Source organism: Euprymna scolopes, chromosome 13, assembly GCF_053919585.1.
Source record: "Euprymna scolopes isolate OS-2025 chromosome 13, ASM5391958v1, whole genome shotgun sequence".
NCBI classification, from domain to species: domain Eukaryota; kingdom Metazoa; phylum Mollusca; class Cephalopoda; order Sepiida; family Sepiolidae; genus Euprymna; species Euprymna scolopes.
The window spans coordinates 49099562-49117247 of NC_136494.1; the positions used below are offsets into that span (position 1 = coordinate 49099562).

The window sequence follows — 17686 nt, forward strand, 5'->3', positions numbered from 1 at the left end:
TAGAAGACCTATTTAAAAATAGTGACAAAAAATATTCCCGTTACTTTGTTGTATGGAATCAATTAACTGAGAAAGCCAGGAGGTGCATGCAGATGATTTGAGGCAGACTGAGCTAGATTCAGTGAAAGATATACACACAACAAGGAGAGCAACCCTCACTCAACCTACTCTGAAATTGATTCAGAGGAGAAGCAGTTTGGTTTTATGGCAAATCAACTGCAGTGGGTCATTTTATGCCAGATGTGGTTTATGTGTGTGTATAGTTTGTACAATCTGAAAGTGATTAGTTTGTCAGAAGAAAGTTTAGGTTAGTAATAGTTTGCATAATGTTGTTAATGTCAAACCAATTTCTGTTAGTTTTTGTTTTGTATGAGTTGAAAATATATATATATTTTTTTTTAAATACTCTATTATTTGAGGAGCAGGTACCTCTTTGAATAACTGTGAGAGAGTTGTTGTGTGGGTGTCCAATTCTAATTCTACTTAAGGTTTGATTTTGGTTTTGTTGTCTGTAAATGGAAGTTTAAGAGTCATTATCTTCATTGTAGTAGCTTCTTTCACAAATGTGTCGGCTGTTTGATTTCTCTAATGCCCGCATGGCTGGGAATCCATGCCAAGACTACTGTTTTGCCCTGGTCTTTTAGATATTAATATTTTTCTAATATTTCTTGTATCGTTGACGTTGTTGTCATGATGTTTAGATTTAGATGAGGACTGTTTATACTGGGATTTGTCTTTGTATGTTTGTGTGGTTTCCATACAGCAAGATTGTTTTTTTTGGAGATTTTTTTGGTTGGAACTATTTGGGTATTTTGTGTTGATTTTTCTAGCTGTAAGTCTTGTGATGGTGTTAATTGTTGCTCTTGAATAATTATTGTGTTGTGTAGGTAGGATTTTGGGGTGAGAATTGTTTGGACTGTTGAGTGGAGGTCTGTAGTTCTTGTAGTTGTGATCTTCTCATAAGAAAACTGGCAAATTTGAATTCCTAACCTTTGTAAATAATTAAAAATAGTTTGCAGTGGTTGAGTTACTCTTGAGTAAGGGCAGGATAGGAAGTCTCAACAATTTTTCAGGCATCTGGGAAAATGATGTTCTGGGTGTGTTTAATTTTGTCATCTCTTTTTCTTTCTTCCATGCTTCACAGAATCTTGAGTCAGCTGAATGTTCGTCTTGGCAGTTTACACTTTTCAGTCATTGGCAAGTGGCTTCCTGGTGGTCAGGTCCATCTATTCCATAATTTTTACATATTTTTCTTCTATTACATCAGTTCTAATGGTGCCCAAACTTCTGGCAGTTGTAATATCTAAGTGGATTAGGGATATAAATTTCCACTTTAGTTATTATGTATCCGATCTTAATTTTGTTTGGAAGTTTGGGAGTGTTACTACTGTTATAAGTGCCATATATAAATTTTTTGTGTTTCATTGGCTATGCTTCTCACCCACCTCGGAGCCCCATTAGGACTAAAAAGCCAACATACTTATGCTGATGACTAATAATTTAAGATTCTATTTCTGGGCTTTCATTCTCAAGATAATATCTCACCTAGGAACAGAAAAGCGTATGCATCCTTCCTCAGCAAGATTGACCCTATAGCCATTGTCTTAATTCAGATTTTCTATATCTGAGAAAGGGCTAATATAACCAGATGATTGGTCGGATTCAGCTTCTCAGAACCACCAGTAAGGGCCAAAGTGAAGTGTTGCATACCACATGATCTCATTAGTTGCCGGATCATGGGGTACTCAGTCACCAGGATCCCATCCTTGAGCATTACGGGTAGCCACCCATGGCCAACAGATAACCTCCTTGGTGTGTGTGTGTGGGGGGAGTCTTATCCCTCTGTAAGGGAGCAGTCAGTATATTCTAATGCCCCGCTAACATGGCCTCATGGGTTTGTATAGCAATGTGGACTTTTTTTATATATGATTTTATTATCAATCCCTTAAATCTGTTTTTATACATCTTTGTAGATATTTCTAAATGTGAGTTTTGTTAGCATATGTTTGGTTGGTCACCATGCTCGGTTTCATAGCATTAGAAAAACTTATACAAGTTATTATCCCAATCAAAGCTATTGAATAACGATAGAATATTATGATTTTTATTTTCCAAGTCGGTTTCTATTTAACCCATAGTTGGGAGTCTAATAGATACTACAACTCACGGTCAGAGTGGACCTGGGAGCAATGGCAATTAAGTGGTGGCGCCACACTCTCCAAAGCCCACAAGCTGGGGTCTTACCATCGGATATAGTTTAAGGTCAGATCCAGGACCGAAATTGATTCAGATCCGTCAGATTCGGCTGATGTGAATCCAGGGAGTTCTTATTTGAACTTGCTTGCTTACATGCACAGGGAAGACTAAGGGAAAGACGTGCCTGCTACTCAGCCAGATTCAGAAGAGAGTAATTATGAGGATGAGCTTCTTGCTGTTGAGATGGGAGCCCTTGCACCCCCCCCCAGAGAGTGATGAGGAATGTAATGCTGTTACGTTTTAAAGAAAATAAAATAAAATACGTATTGAACACGTTTGTAAGAAAGTAATAAAGAATGCAAGAGAGTTGTATGCTCAGTTTGTCAAGTCAAAAGTAACTGAGCAGCTGCTTCATTCTCACCAGTTTTGGCAAATAGCAAACAGAATCCTGAACACAAGTGTGTGCTCTATCCCAACTATCATCAATGGACCTGAGGTAATCTTGTCAGCATCAGACAAAGCCAAACTCTTTGCCAAAAATTTTGCAGCTAATTCTACCCTTTGCAACCAAGGCCGCCAATCCCCAATATTTCCTCCTGTGATATACAAATATCAGTATATGATGTTGCCAAGCTAATCAAAAACCTTGGTTCCAGTAAAGCAACGGGCCCTGACGGTATTCCAATTATAGTACTCAAAAAACTTCAACCAGAACTAGCGCCCATACTTACAAAACTGTTTAAATGGAAAATCTCATCAGTATACCCTGTATTTAAGAATTCAGGTGATCACTCATCCCGCTCTCAGTACAGCCCAATAAGTCTCCTATGCGTCATGAGTAAGTTGCTGGAATCTGTGTTAAATACAGAAATAATCAACCATCTAAGCAAAAATAACATTCTTAGTGACACACAAGATGGTTTCCGTTCTGCTAGATCTACAGGAGATGTGCTTACAGTTATATCTCATAGAACTAGGGAATCTCTCGACAGAGGCAACCTTTCTAGGGCAATTGCTCTTGACATATCTAAGGCCTTTGATAGGGTATGGCATAAAGGTTTACTTCACAAGATCTCCAGCTATGGTATAGCTGAAAATGTCTTCAACTATTAAATCATTTCTTTCTCATAGGTTCATAAGAGTAGTAGTTGATGGGCAAAAATCAGAAGCTCACAGTATTGAGCCCAACTCTTTTCCTGATCTACATTAATGATCTTCCAAATCACATCCTTACATCATTTGTAGACATTTATGCTGATGACACTACCATTTATGGAAGCACATCTAAGACAGTAAACGACTAAGTTCTCTCCGATTATCTCTCCTCTGATCTTGGGGTGTTCTTATATACCAATCGGTACGGACCCGACTATGGAAGATCAGATAATAAATAAAAAACGTGGATTTATAAGATCAAAGAATCCAACCTTGATCGCCCTTTGGGGCCCGTGGCGCAGTTGATAGAGACGTTGAATCTCTACATTTCCAGATGAACATTGTCTGAAGATAGCGGTTTCAATCCCACCCAAAGCGTGCCAGAGGTTAATTGGCCAAAATGTGGTGAGACGACAACAACTACGGATGGCAGTGATGGCTGAGAATGCAGTTAGGAGATTCGAAGTTCCTATCCGTCGCGGTTACCACCTGACGAAGGCCAAAGGAATTAGTTGGCCGAAACGTTGTGAATAAACAAACCAATAAAAGATGAAAAACAACAACTAATAAAGATGAGACTAGTAGTCCGAAATAAAAATAAATTAATATATATAATGCTCATCTCAAAAAATGAATTCCAATTAAGGAATAATATATATATTTTTTTTTGTCAAAATTTTTTTTGTTGGAGCATTTTGGATGATTTCACACATTAACGTCTGTCAAGCTAAAGTTTGAAATAAAATTTTTAGATGCCTTTGACAAATTTTATTCTGTTAAGTTCAAGTTTAAAATAACATTATTAGATGCAATCACACATTTCAATCTGTAAAGCTGAAGTTTAAAATTATTACATCCATTTACACATTTCTGTCAAGCTGCAGTTTGAAATAACATATGCAGATACATTCACATATCTAGGTCTGCCTTGAACATCTTTAAATTCATTTACTAATGTTGGAATGAGTAATTTGAATTGGGGAGTCAAAAAAAATCAGAGCATTTTGAAGCATTGGAATCAGTATCAAAATCGGAAAAATGTGTCCCTATTTTCCAATGGTAAAAACGGTTCATTTTATTGTTTTTATTTCTTTGTTTTTGTTTGAAACTAAATTTTCCACGGTTCATATTAATGGTGATAAACATTCAGTTGATTTTGAACTAAATCTAAAATCGCTAAGTGATTTTTTACATTTTTGCAAATATATGTACACATTATATAGGTTTTTGCAGTAATCCAACCCTTCCCCCCTACAAGAACCCACTCTATATTTAGAAATTTAAGAAGAATCGTAATCAGTAATTGTATCGGAATCGGGAATTTAAAAAAGAATTAGTAATTGTATTGGAATCGTCCAATCACTATCTTTTACACACCTTTATTTATCAAGCTGATGTTTTAAATGAACTTTTTTAGATGCATTTACATTGCACTGAGAAAGGACAGTTAGAATCTGAAAAAGATCTCATGGTTAGAATGTATGAGATGGCAAGTGAATGTCAGACGTTCAACAGGATGCCCCAATCTCCAACTCAAACAAAATTATAAGAAAATACTTAAACTGTTGCCATATCTGGGCAGGAGCTGCTAAAAACAGCCTATCCTGCCTTGACAGAGTACAAAATAGACTTCGTGGCTTAGTGGGGGATGCCCTTTTCTCTACCCTGCAACCTCTCTCCCACAGAAGAGACGTTGCGAGCCTATCCTTGTTTTATCGTTATTTCCATGGCAGTTGCTCGTCTGAACTCCAATCTCTGGTCCCCCCCTCGCCAATCTTTCACGAAAAACACCCGTCTAGCTGAATCCACTGTGAAAACTTTCCCCCACTCTATATCTGTGCCTAAATCAAAACGCGGATTCCATGAACAAAGCTTCTTTCTTAGAACTGCACGCCTGTGGAACTCTGTTCCGTCTGCCTGCTTCCCTCCGGACTACAACTTGGATGTCTTCAAGTCCAATGTTAACAAATTCCTAATCAACCGCCCCTTAATTAAATACTTCATCAAATCTCCACACTAACGTAATGTACTTGCAATAACCCTTATCCCTAAGTGGCTTCCGGGCCTTGATAAGTGGTGATCACTGTGTAAAAAAAAAAAAAAAAAGTCTGTCAAGCTTAAGTTTGAAATAACATTTTTAGATGCATATTGAGAAATTGAATGGCTACTAAATATGATCCTCAGGTGTCTTCAATCTCTTAGTGTAGAGATTAGTCACAGAGCAAACTTTTCATTAGAAGTAAACCCTGATTAAATAATTAAAAAAAAATGGTATGTTGTGTCCTTAAGCCACCCAGCACGTCTCCCAGATTGTGAAACAAGGCACCTCCTCCATTAATAGAGGACAGCTTTTAATAAAAAATAAAAAGTTATACACAATGAGTAACTCATATCAAAATATGAATAATAAACAAAAGAAATACTGGCAGGCTGGCACTCAAGATAAAAAGGCTCCTCAACCCATTTATACACACGAAGGGAAGATACAAACAATGATGTAAGCCATACTATCTCTGAAAGTGGCACTGTACCCATAACAGCAGAAAACCACGGTCAGCCACCAAGCCTTGATAAAAGAGGTTCTAGCACCCTACATCCATCATTTACATTCATCATTTATAGCAACAAAGAAAAAACACTAAAAAACTTGGTCATGGTCTGTTGCTGAAAAGAAAGTGCTGTTGTTTTGCTGCTGCTACTGCTACTCAAAGTTTGAAAAATGAAGCAAAACAGCAAGTTTCAAATCCTGGCCAAGAAAATTAAAGAAACCGAATTCCCTGAAGGAAAAAAAATACATTAGTCACCCGACTATGATAACTTGTCTCACAGGTGGGTATACATATAGTAAAAAATAAGAGCACTCTCATAAAATGCAGCTTTATCATACCAAACAAAAACAGAAGACAGAGACCCGAAGGAAAATATTCTTTCAGTTTTATTGACATGAGAGAAATGTTGCACCCCCAAAAAATAACTTGTCAAAGACACAACAGCTTTATGTTTTTTAACGAGATTAAGATAAACTCTGTGAAAACAGAAGTATCAGCTCTTATAAGAACAAAAAAGAACCCATTAGAAAGCTACATCACAATTCCTATCATTGATCCATGTACCACCTTAGAAGTACAGTCAGGCACCACACCACCATTCCCTTGTGAATCGAATGGAATTATCTGCACCCATAACAACTCACCATAGATCCACTTTACCACTAGGATCTTCCTTGTTAAATAATTCCTCTACAGATCTCTTAGCGCTAACAATAATATAACTCAAAACAGACTCTCACTGGACCCTGGTTCTTCCTAGCCACTATCAGTACTTACTGTCAATATCTGGACCACCAACACAAGACTTGCCAAAACCAGATGATAGGCAGTTGGCTCTGAAGGAAGAGCTAAGTAAGACCATTGAAGAAGTCCACAGAATAGAGCTGAAGAAAAGACCTTAACTACCAAACAAAACCAAAAATAAACAGTTTAAGGAAAATATATGGCTGTTCTACTGAAATTTGTTAAGATACACAATCACAGTAGAAAAGTCGCCAGAAAAGTAAGAACTGGAGGATTAGAGGCCTCTGTTTGTGAATGAGTGTATATACAAAAGGCCAAATGGCTAAAAACAATGAAAGCCAAAAATGTCAGTCAGAGCAGGAATGATAACACAAAAGCTGCATGGATTCCAGAATTACAAAAAGCCTGACATAGAAACCTACCTAATTTCTGGCTTAAGCAAACTGACAGCAGTTCGTAATAGTTGCTTCATTAAGAGGTGAAGAGACAACACCAGCATGGTTGTTAAAAGATGATACAATCCTCATACACAAAACAAATGTAAAAAAATGTTCTAGTAAATACAGACCCACTTGCTGTCTCACTACAACTCCCAACATCTATGAATACCTTTACTCTGGAGTATACCTAGAAAAAGAACAAACAGCACGCAGGAGGAAGTTATTAGGCATCAAGGACCAGTTGTTGACTAATAAGAATAATAATAAGATTCTAGGAAGAGGCTGAGAAATCTAAGCACGACTTGGATTAATTACCAAAAGGCATATGATAGTGTGCCCCATATGTGACTATTGCAGTGCCTTATATAAAATCCATTGGGTAATTAAGGCTGTACATATAAAGATATGGTAAACAACCATGGCATTAAGCCAAACTTATGAAACAATAAGAATTCCTAATGTCAAGATCTGAAGAGGAATCTTTGAAGGGAATAACTTATCTCTTTTTACTCTTTCGCCTGGCAATAGATCTGGAATGTATGAGATATGGGGTGAATGTTTGGCACTCAGCAGAATGCCTCATCCTCAGCTAGAACAAAATAATAAAAAAATACACAAAAAAAAACAAACAGCAATATTTAAATCTGTAAAGCTGGAGTTTTAAATAACTTTTAGATGCATTCACATATTTTAGTTTGGTTATGCTATCTCAATATGCAAAAAAATTTGCACAAATTATTGTAGACAATGCAAAGTCTATCAATAATCTCGACTAATAAAATATAGTGAAGAAAATATTCAACTGGAAGAGAAACTGTACAAATAATTCCTGTCAATATCTAAATCTCAATCTGTTATATAGAAGAGCATATTACATTTTATTTTAATTGAAAAGGTTTTAAAATATCAATTAAATCCTACTTTTTATCTTTAGATTCAAATATTAATAACTACATTTTATTTCAGTATTTGATTTATGTATTTCTGTTTTATTAAATGCTATCGTTTTTCTCGTCCATAAATGTTTTGCAATCTACCAAGTTGATTGCAAAAATAGATTAGGTAATTGTATTCATTTTTAGTTCGTGAGAGAGGAATCTATCACCATACTTTTCCTTAAACACGTCCGTTGGACTTTTATTAAGTATAATACTTAATTTTTTTTTTAATGGACAGTAGAAGACGCATTGTGGATGCGTTATTGGCAGCTCCTGTTACTCTCGCTTCTCCTTATTTGTACCTCAATCCTCATTTTTTAATGAGTGATTTTTCTGACAAAGGGAAAAGAAAAAGCTGTTTTCTAGGTTGGCAGTATTTTGCGCGAACAGTTGGCAGAGATGGAGGAAATTTTCTGTTTCTATGTCTATCCTTGTAGCCATGTCACTAGTAAGGGTGCTGGAGGTAAACGTTTTATCTGGGCTGACGTTATCCGCCTGATAGTCAGGGACCCGAACCTTGGATTAACCATTAAGGAGGCTGTCCTATCAGCAGGTGCAAAGTACTGGGGCTGCTGTATTGCCATTTGGTGAATGGATTCTGGACCATGCAGTAGCTTCTGGTGGGGCCTCTCGATGCCATATTAGTGGGTAATTGTTACGGTTTTATCTTATGTTCCACAGAAAAAAAAAAAAATTCGTTTTTTTTTTTCTCTCTTAGTTTCCCCTCTCTGTCCTGCTCTAAGCAAATCTGACGACCTAGTCCACAAATTCCAAAATTCCATCGTGACAAGTTTCAAGAAAAAATACACGATTAAACCCGGTTCTCCAACTTCCAACGTAGACCCCCACTACCATGTCTCCTTCTCCAACATCTGGGGTCTACGTTCTAACCTTACAGAGGTTGAAACCCAATTACAGGAGACTAAACCAGACCTTTTATTTTTAAGTGAAACTGGCATTGGACGGGCTATTTCCCTAGAAGAGTTTACAATTAAAGGATACTCTAACTTAACTTCTAAATCTGACCCCGAAGATCGCCATGGGCATGGAATATGTGCCTATATTGAAGATGACTTCCCATGTGGTAGGATCATCTCCAGAGAAGATCCTAACTTCCCTATATGTGCTTCCGGGTTGCATAGCTCACACTACTGCATTTATATTTACTCTCTATCGCCCCCACAACAGCGGAGTTACTATCTTTAAAAGCATATCTGAGAAAATTGACCAAGTCCTATCTGCCTATCCTTCAGCTAACATTTACGTATGTGGAGACTTCAATGTTCACAATGTGGAATGGTTGACCCACTCAAACAAGACCGATGATGAGGGGAGGTTCTGTCATGATTTCTCCATTGCTCACCCAGATTGTTCACGAACCCACCCGTGTGCCTGACAATGACGGCCAGTATGCGAGTCTACTAGACCTTTTTCTCACAACTTGCCCTGAAGTATGTTCAGTTTCTGTTGTCTTCTCTTGGATCTTCCGACCACTCTGTTGTATCAATTAAGATAAAAATGAAATGAAATAAGTCCCCAGACGTACCTCTCCATCATACCGTATATCGATACACTAAGGCTGACTGGGATAGCTTCCGTACATTTATATCGGATCTACCTCTGCATTCCATGTTTAAAAAGGATGTGTCCTCTATAGTATCAGACCTGACGGAATGGTTAATTGTAGGTATAGACCGTTTCATACCCTCGAAAACGTTCCAGCAAAAAGCTAACAGCCAGTCATGGTTCTCTCCAGAATGTGCTGCTACCATTGCGCACAGAAATCACTTTTTCAATTGCTTCCAACATAATAGATGTATGGAAACTATACCCACTTTCAGGACTGCCAGCAACCATTGTAAGAAAGTAATAAAGAACGCAAGAGAGTTGTATGCTCAGTTCGTCAAGTCCAAAGCAGCTGAGCAGCGGCTTGGTTCCCACCAGTTTTGGCAAATAGCAAACAGAATTCTGAACACAAGCGTGTGCTCTATCCCAACTATCATCAATGGACCTGAGGTAATCTCGTCAGCATCAGACAAAGCCAAACTCTTTGTCAAGAACTTTGGAGCTAATTCTACCCTATGCGACCAAGGCCACTCACCCTTAGTATTTCCTCCTGTATCAGAAAACATGCTATGTGATATACATATATCTGTACGTGATGTTGCCAAACTAATCAAAAACCTTGATTCCAGTAAAGCAACAGGCCCTGACGGTATTCTAATTATAGTACTCAAAAACCTTAAACCAGAACTAGCGCCCATACTTACAAAACTGTTTAAACGTTGTCTTAAGGAGAATAGCTTCTAAGGAAAATCTCATCAGTATGCCCTGTATTTAAGAATTCAGGTGATCGCTCATCCCCTTCTTAGTACAGGCCAATAAGTCTCCTATGCGTCATGAGTAAGTTACTGGAATCTGTGTCAAATACAGAAGTAATCAACCATCTCAGCAAAAATAACCTTCTTAGTGACACTCAATATGGTTTCCGTTCTGCTATATCTACAGGAGATGTGCTTACAGTTGTATCTCATAGGATTAGCGAATCTCTCGACGGAGGCAACCTTTCTAGGGCAATTGCTCTTGACATATCTAAGGCCTTTGATAGGGTATGGCATAAAGGTTTACTTCACAAGATCTCCAGCTATGGTATAGCTGGAAATGTCTTCTCAATTATTAAATCATTTCTTTCTCATAGGTTCATAAGAGGAGTAGTTGATGGGCAAAAATCAGAAGCTCACAGTATTAATGCTGGAGTCCCTCAGGAGTTCATTCTGGGCCCAACTCTTTTCCTGATCTACATTAATGATCTTCCAAATCACATCCTTACATCATTTGTAGACATTTATGCTGACGACACTACCATTTATGGTAGCACATCTAAGACAGTAAACGACCAAGTTCTCTCCGATTCTCTCTCCTCTGATCTTGAGCACGTAGTACAATGGGGTAAGGAGTGGCTGGTTACTTTTAATGCATCTAAAACCAAGCTTCTATCTTTACATCATCAACATTCTGATCCACATCTGGCATCAATTGAAATGAATGGCTCTCGTCTTCAGGAGGCCTCAAGTTTTGACAAGCTTCTTGGCTTGACCATTACTCCTGATCTTAAATGGAACACGTACATCAAATCTGTTGCCAAGGCCGCTGAAAAAATGGTGGGATCTTTCTATCGATCCAGTAGATATCTCACTGCTGATGCTATTCTCTATCTATATAAGAGCCAGGTACATCCAAGGATGGAATACTGTTGCCACATCTGGGCAGGAGCTGCTAGAAAGGACTTGGCCTGCTTTGATAGAGTTCAAAATAGACTTCGTAGCCTCGTAGGAGATGTCCTTTTCTCTTCCTTGCAACCTCTATCTCACAGAAGAGATGTTGCGAGTTTGTCTCTGATGTATCGTTATTTTCATGGAAAGTGTTCGACTGAGCTTCAATCTATGGTCCCCCCTCGCCAAACTTTCACAAGAAACACTCGTCTAGCTGTAAACACTATCAATAATTCCCCCCACTCTTTATCTGTGCCTAAACCTAAACGTAGATTCCATGAACAAAGCTTCTTTCTTAGAACTGCACGCCTGTGGAATTGTCTTCCGTTTTCCTGCTTTCCGGCTGACTACAATATGGTTGTCTTCAAGTCTAATGTAAACAATTCTTGATGAGCCGTTCCATATAAGTTAACAAATTTACCGAATTGATTACTATGTTGTCCAATTTCTACTATACACTCTTTAACCCTTATCCTCGAGTGGCCTCTTGGCCTTGATAATGTGGTGATGCCTGTGTAAAAAATATATATATATATATATGTATATATATCACTCATATCAATTATTAATGGTCTATATTTTTCGTTCTTTTCTAAATCCAAATTCACATATTAGGTAATCTTTTCCCCCATTTTCTGATACAGATTATTAATCATTGTGAGTCAGAAAAGCCACAATAATTCAATGATTCACCAAGAACTATCACCCACCCCTCACTCCAACTACACAGATGGAATTTAATGGAGGTATACAGCTCACTTAGCAATGAAATTGCTTTCTAATGACACATGAACACTTCTTTTTACTGAAGGAAATATTTCTCTCAATTTTATAGCTATTTTAAGGAAGTAATTCTGAGCATGATATTTATTGAATTGGGTTCATATAAATTTGCAATTCACAAGTAATTATCCGTAAGAAAATTACTTTTGAATAATTTTCTGACAGACTTGTAATAAGTGAAAATTATTACAAATTAAAGAAAAAATTTTATAACACGTCAAAAAAGATAAATTAAAAAACATCTTTGAAAAAGTTTATTATGCTAATTATCATTTAAAAATGTATTTGAAAATTTTTTTGATTTTAAAAACTATAAAATCATTAGACATCAACAATTATTAATAATTTTTTATATCACGAGATCAAAAGTGAAATTTACTCAAAACTAAAATGTCATTACCTTGTATACTCTTCACCAAGTTTACTTGGGTCAGATACATAAAACTTCACTCGGAAATAGAATTCATAAGTTGGACCTAAAAGACAAAGAAAATGTATAATTACTTTTACAATATTAATCACTGACAAGAAATAGCATTGCATATTTTACTTACAAGATTCATTAAGGAATAAACATGCATTTGTATCTATTTAGATAGTGTTCAAGAGAAATTTGATTATTTTTATATTTTTCATTTTGAACTAATTTAAAATATTTGATGGCAGTAACATTTAATGAATAACTTTTCTGTGTACTATGAGATAATGAACAACTGGAAAGTACTGAATTATTGAAACAGAATCATTCACACTCGACCAAAAAAGATCTTCTCTATTCCTTGCTCAAGTTTGTAAGGGTCAACTATTCACCATCAAGAGAATTACGTTACGAAACCAAGAAATTCTCCAACAAGATCAAACACCTCACCCAACACTCAGGATTAGGTGTACAATGCACAAAATATCAAGTATCAAGCTTAAAGTTCCACTCATCATGAAAATTAACTTCCTCAGTGATGGTCTTTGGTTGTGTTGCCAATGAATATCACATCATCTGACTCTACATTTTTAAAAGAGGTTCAGACTCAATTCACATGGCCATATTGAGTTGTTGTCTACTGTTGTAAAGTATTGGGTGAAGAGAGTGGCTGTGGGAGTTATACATGTGACAACAGAACAGTGTCATGTAACATATGGGAATACCTAAAATAGACGGTCAGAAGATTCACAACTTCCCTAGTCTCATTTAACCCTCAATTCACCTGATTGCAACTCAACCTACCTATAATTCCACTGTACTTTTTAAATACTTGATGCTTGCAAGTATCAAAGATTGAATTGCACCCGAATCTGTTTTCACAAACTAAATATGGGAACTTTTTTTAGGGCTTCTGAACATTATAACAAGTGATCATCATGTTATTCTTGGTAATATTCATTTTACTTTAAGTTTTTTAAGGTCTTCAATTGTTCCACTAAAAGAATCTCTTCTGAACAACTTATACTAAACTGCTTGGACAACGCTTCTAAGATCCAGAATTCTAATGTACTTTCATGAAATATGTTAATTCAGCATCTCTAGTTGACTTTTTATAAAAAAGTTTGGGGTTGTTATATAGTCACACTGTTTATAAAGTTCTGTAAATAAAGTTCACAAGTGTCTGAATTCTGTGAATTATACAAGTATACCATCATAATCTAAAAGTTATGATAATTTAAATCTCTGAAATTTAAGGTTCAAAATTATTGCAATATTTTGGATGTGTAATGGGGTATGATCCCACACAGTCGGACGATTCTATTTATAAACGATGCTACTAGGAACTGATGAATCGAATTAATTCACGTTCTGCTACCAACCAATCAGAAATCAGAATTGCTCCATAAATATTAAACCTTTTCTGGAGCAATTTCACATGTTTTTTTCCATCTCAACACGGTAAGAATATTTTGCTCTGTGGAACTGTCTACTGCAAACAAGTCACCTCTCAGGACTTGTGTGTAACAACGAACCATCGGAAACTGTTCTGTCTACTGCAAACCAGTCACCTCTCAAGACTTGTTTAGAACAACGAACCATCTGGAACGTTTCTGAAACTAAACATAGCTTACACTTCTAGAGGTTATGCGCCCAGCGTGCGTCTTTATTTCGATGGATCCGAATCAAAATTCGAATTGTGGCAAGTTAAATTTCTAGGATATCTACGAATCCAAAAGCTACACAAAGTACTTCAAACACAACCTGAAAACAGAAACGACCCCGACTTCATTGAAAAGAACGCACCTGTCTTTGTGGAATTAATAGTGTTTAGATGACCAAGGTCTATCACTGGTAATGAGAGAAGCCCTGGACGATGGCTGCAAAGCATTAAACATATTGAGAGAGCATTATTTATCGAAAGGAAAACCCAAAATTATTTCTTTATACACTGAACTGACCTCTTTAAAACGAATGGAAGCCGAAACTATTACTGAATATATTATAAGAGCCGAAACGACTGCAAATTCTTCAAAAATGTATGGTGAAGTTATAAGTGACAGTCTATTAATTTCCATGGTCCTTAAGGGATTACCGAGTGATTTCAAGCCATTTATCACCGTGATAACCCAGAAAGAAAAACCCATGACTTTTAGCCAATTCAAGATAGCACTCAGAAGTTACGAAGAAACTGAAAAAATGATCACAGAACAAAACGAATCCACAATTATCATGAAATTTAAAAATACCCACATAAAAACACCAAAATTAAATTATACCCATGCCAGGAATAAAAACCGCAACTTTGCCAAAAACAATTTTTCTCCTAAGAAAAGTACAAAAATTATTTGCTATGATTTTGGACGACCTAACCACTAGAGTTTCCAATGTAGATACAGGACTTAAAATGGCGACTCCATTAAAAATGTAGAGAGCTCTGTTAGAGAACATTCATTTTTATTTTCGTGTACGTTTAATGCTTCAACAAACAATAATAATTTTCTTGTCGATTGTGGTGCAACGGCACATGTGATTACAAAGGAATCTGATTTTATCAATTTTGACCCCAACTTTAAGCCACAAAATCATTTTGTAGAACTAGCTGACGGGAGTCAAGTAAATGATATCGTTTTGAAAAGAGGCAATGCTAAAATCTCACTAAGGAACAATAAAGGTGAACTATGTTTCTGTATTCTAAAAAACGCATACATATAAATAAATATACATGCAATATGTACCTGTTTAAGGATTTTTTTTTTTGTGTGCACATTAGTTTTCTTTCTTATTTTTCAAAAATGTCCTATCTTTTTTTGCATTGTTTTCATTAACAAAAAGAAAAAACTCTTTAAACGGGTACATATTGCATGTATATTTATTTATATGTATGCGTTTTTCTTTTCTTTTACAAAACCGCATAATCAAATTTAAGAAATGGCTTCTTTTTCACATACCCACCCCTTTTTAAGGTTAAAATACCTTCCATTTCTTTTATTTCTCTTCTCTGTTCATACGGAAACTGTTTGAATTTTGTATTCGATATTTGGTGAAAGAGATAACCTTTTTCATACAAGATATAAGTGCTTGAACATGCAAAAAGAAGAAACTGATGATATTGTCACATATGCGGGTAAAGTCAACGTCCAGTGTGAACTATTTAAATTAAAAGATTTGTCAGTTGACATCTTTAAGTGTTATATATTTGTTCAGGGACTGACAGCACCGAAGGACAAGGATTTAAGGTCAAGAATTTTATTGATTATGGAGCAAGATCCAGAATTAACTTGCAAAAAGTGACAGAAGAATGTCAGAAATTGATAAATTTTAAAAGGGATACCACTAGGATAGAGGGAAAAACTACATCCCACGTCCTAATGGTGAAACAAAAAACATTTCCCAAGAACAAAAGAAAAAGTTTTGAATGTTGGAGCGTTACAGGTTCGCACTTAAGAAAAAACTGCCTTTTTAAAGACCAACCTTGCGCCAAATGTGGTTTAGTTGGACACCGAGCTTCCCAGTGCCGAACTAAACAAAATAAACAAAGACAAAAATTTAAGTCAATAATTGAAATATCGCCACCTGTAGTTTCACTTTTTCGATATTTAAATTATTGACGAAGTGACCTGGAAGAGGATTGTGGGTGTCCAAAACTAGAAAAACCACTTAAAATTGCCAAAGGAGTATCCGGCAAGAGATTAAAATTCATGGGAGAATTTAATTACAGTGTATCCCTGGGATCAAAAACTTTTTCTACAAAAATGTCAGTTGTTCCAGGTATAAGTTCTTGCCTTTTTGGAATTGATTGGATCATTTTGTTTGATTTATGGGAGCTACCCATAAATTCATTTTGTAACAGTGTGAGTGTAGCTGAAAAGAAAAATTCCAAACAAAATGAGGATTTTCTTACGGTCTTAAAAAGTGAATTCCCCAGGGTTTTTTCTGAGGGGTTAGGTATGTGTACTAAGACTGAAGTGAATTTTGAACTAAAGCAAAATGTGAAACCTGTTTTTAAGCCAAAAAGAAACGTGCCTTTATCCTCAAAAGAAGATATTGAAATTGAACTGCAGAGACTGCAGGAAAATGGTGTAGTCGAAAAAGTTGACTATTCTGAGTGGGCAAGCCCCACTGTATATGTTCAAAAGAAAAATAAGAGGATTCAGTATGTGCCAATTTTTCTACAGGCCTCAATGACTGTCTTATGGATCATAGTAATCCAATCCCATCCCTGAAGACATTTTTACAAAGCTGAATGGAGGGAAAATTTTCTCCAAAATTGATTTATCTGAGGCTTATCTTCAGATAAAAGTCAGTGAAGAATGGATATTAATGCTTTATTTGTCTCTATGTAAATAAACTTCTCTTTCAGTATTCAAACAACAGTGTATATTTATTCCTTTCACGGAATACTTCATCTTTGATTGTCCGAATTAATAAGCCATCTTAGGACATATCAAATAATTAGGCAGTTCGATAAAGAATTTCATTGTGATACATTTTGTAAATTTTTACTTTGTTTCCACCATAACATTTTTCTTTAAAATGACTACCTTTTACAGTTTTCAGATATGCTGAAACAAACATCGCATTTAAATTTTCCGCAAATAAGTAGCTTTCCGAATATTAAGCAATGTCATTTCTTACGCTATTGCTGGTAGCCACCTTGGTATGCCCATTTGTGTATAGTTTGCGGTGTTGCGCTTGCGCGTACCAAGATGCCCACCAGCAGTAACATAAGAAATGACATTGCTTAATATCCGAAAAACTACTTGGCTTTTAATATCATACACAGCACACATATCATGGCTTTTAATATCATACACAGCAAACTTATCATGGCTTTTAATATCATACACAGCAAACATAATTGCTTTTAATATCATACACAGCAAACATGATTGCTTTTAATAGCATACACAGAAAACATGATTGCTTTTAATAGCATACACAGCAAACATGATTGCTTTTAATAGCATACACAGCAAACATGATTGCTTTTAATATCATACACAGCAAACATGATTGCTTTTAATAGCATACACAGCAAACATGATTGCTTTTAATATCATACACAGCAAACATGATTGCTTTTAATAGCATACACAGCAAACATGATTGCTTTTAATATCATACACAGCAAACATGATTGCTTTTGATATCATACACAGCAACCATGATTGCTTTTAATATCATACAC

General features: G+C 36.1%; 1 protein-coding gene across 9 annotated transcripts in view; it reads right to left on the reverse strand.

Moving 5' to 3' along the window:
* The window catches only part of LOC145292010 (tyrosine-protein phosphatase non-receptor type 4-like), a 973203-nt gene that overhangs the window by 687220 nt on the left and 268297 nt on the right, over window positions 1–17686 (reverse strand). For all 9 annotated transcript variants that reach the window (XR_013869534.1, XM_080138005.1, XM_080138003.1 and 6 more), the window contains one exon: window positions 12478–12553. Coding sequence is in view for 8 of the 9 variants with exons in the window: in XM_080138005.1 (XP_079994131.1) it covers window positions 12478–12553 (76 nt within the window). In the remaining variant the exon portion in view is untranslated. The remainder of the gene's footprint in view (window positions 1–12477; window positions 12554–17686) is intronic.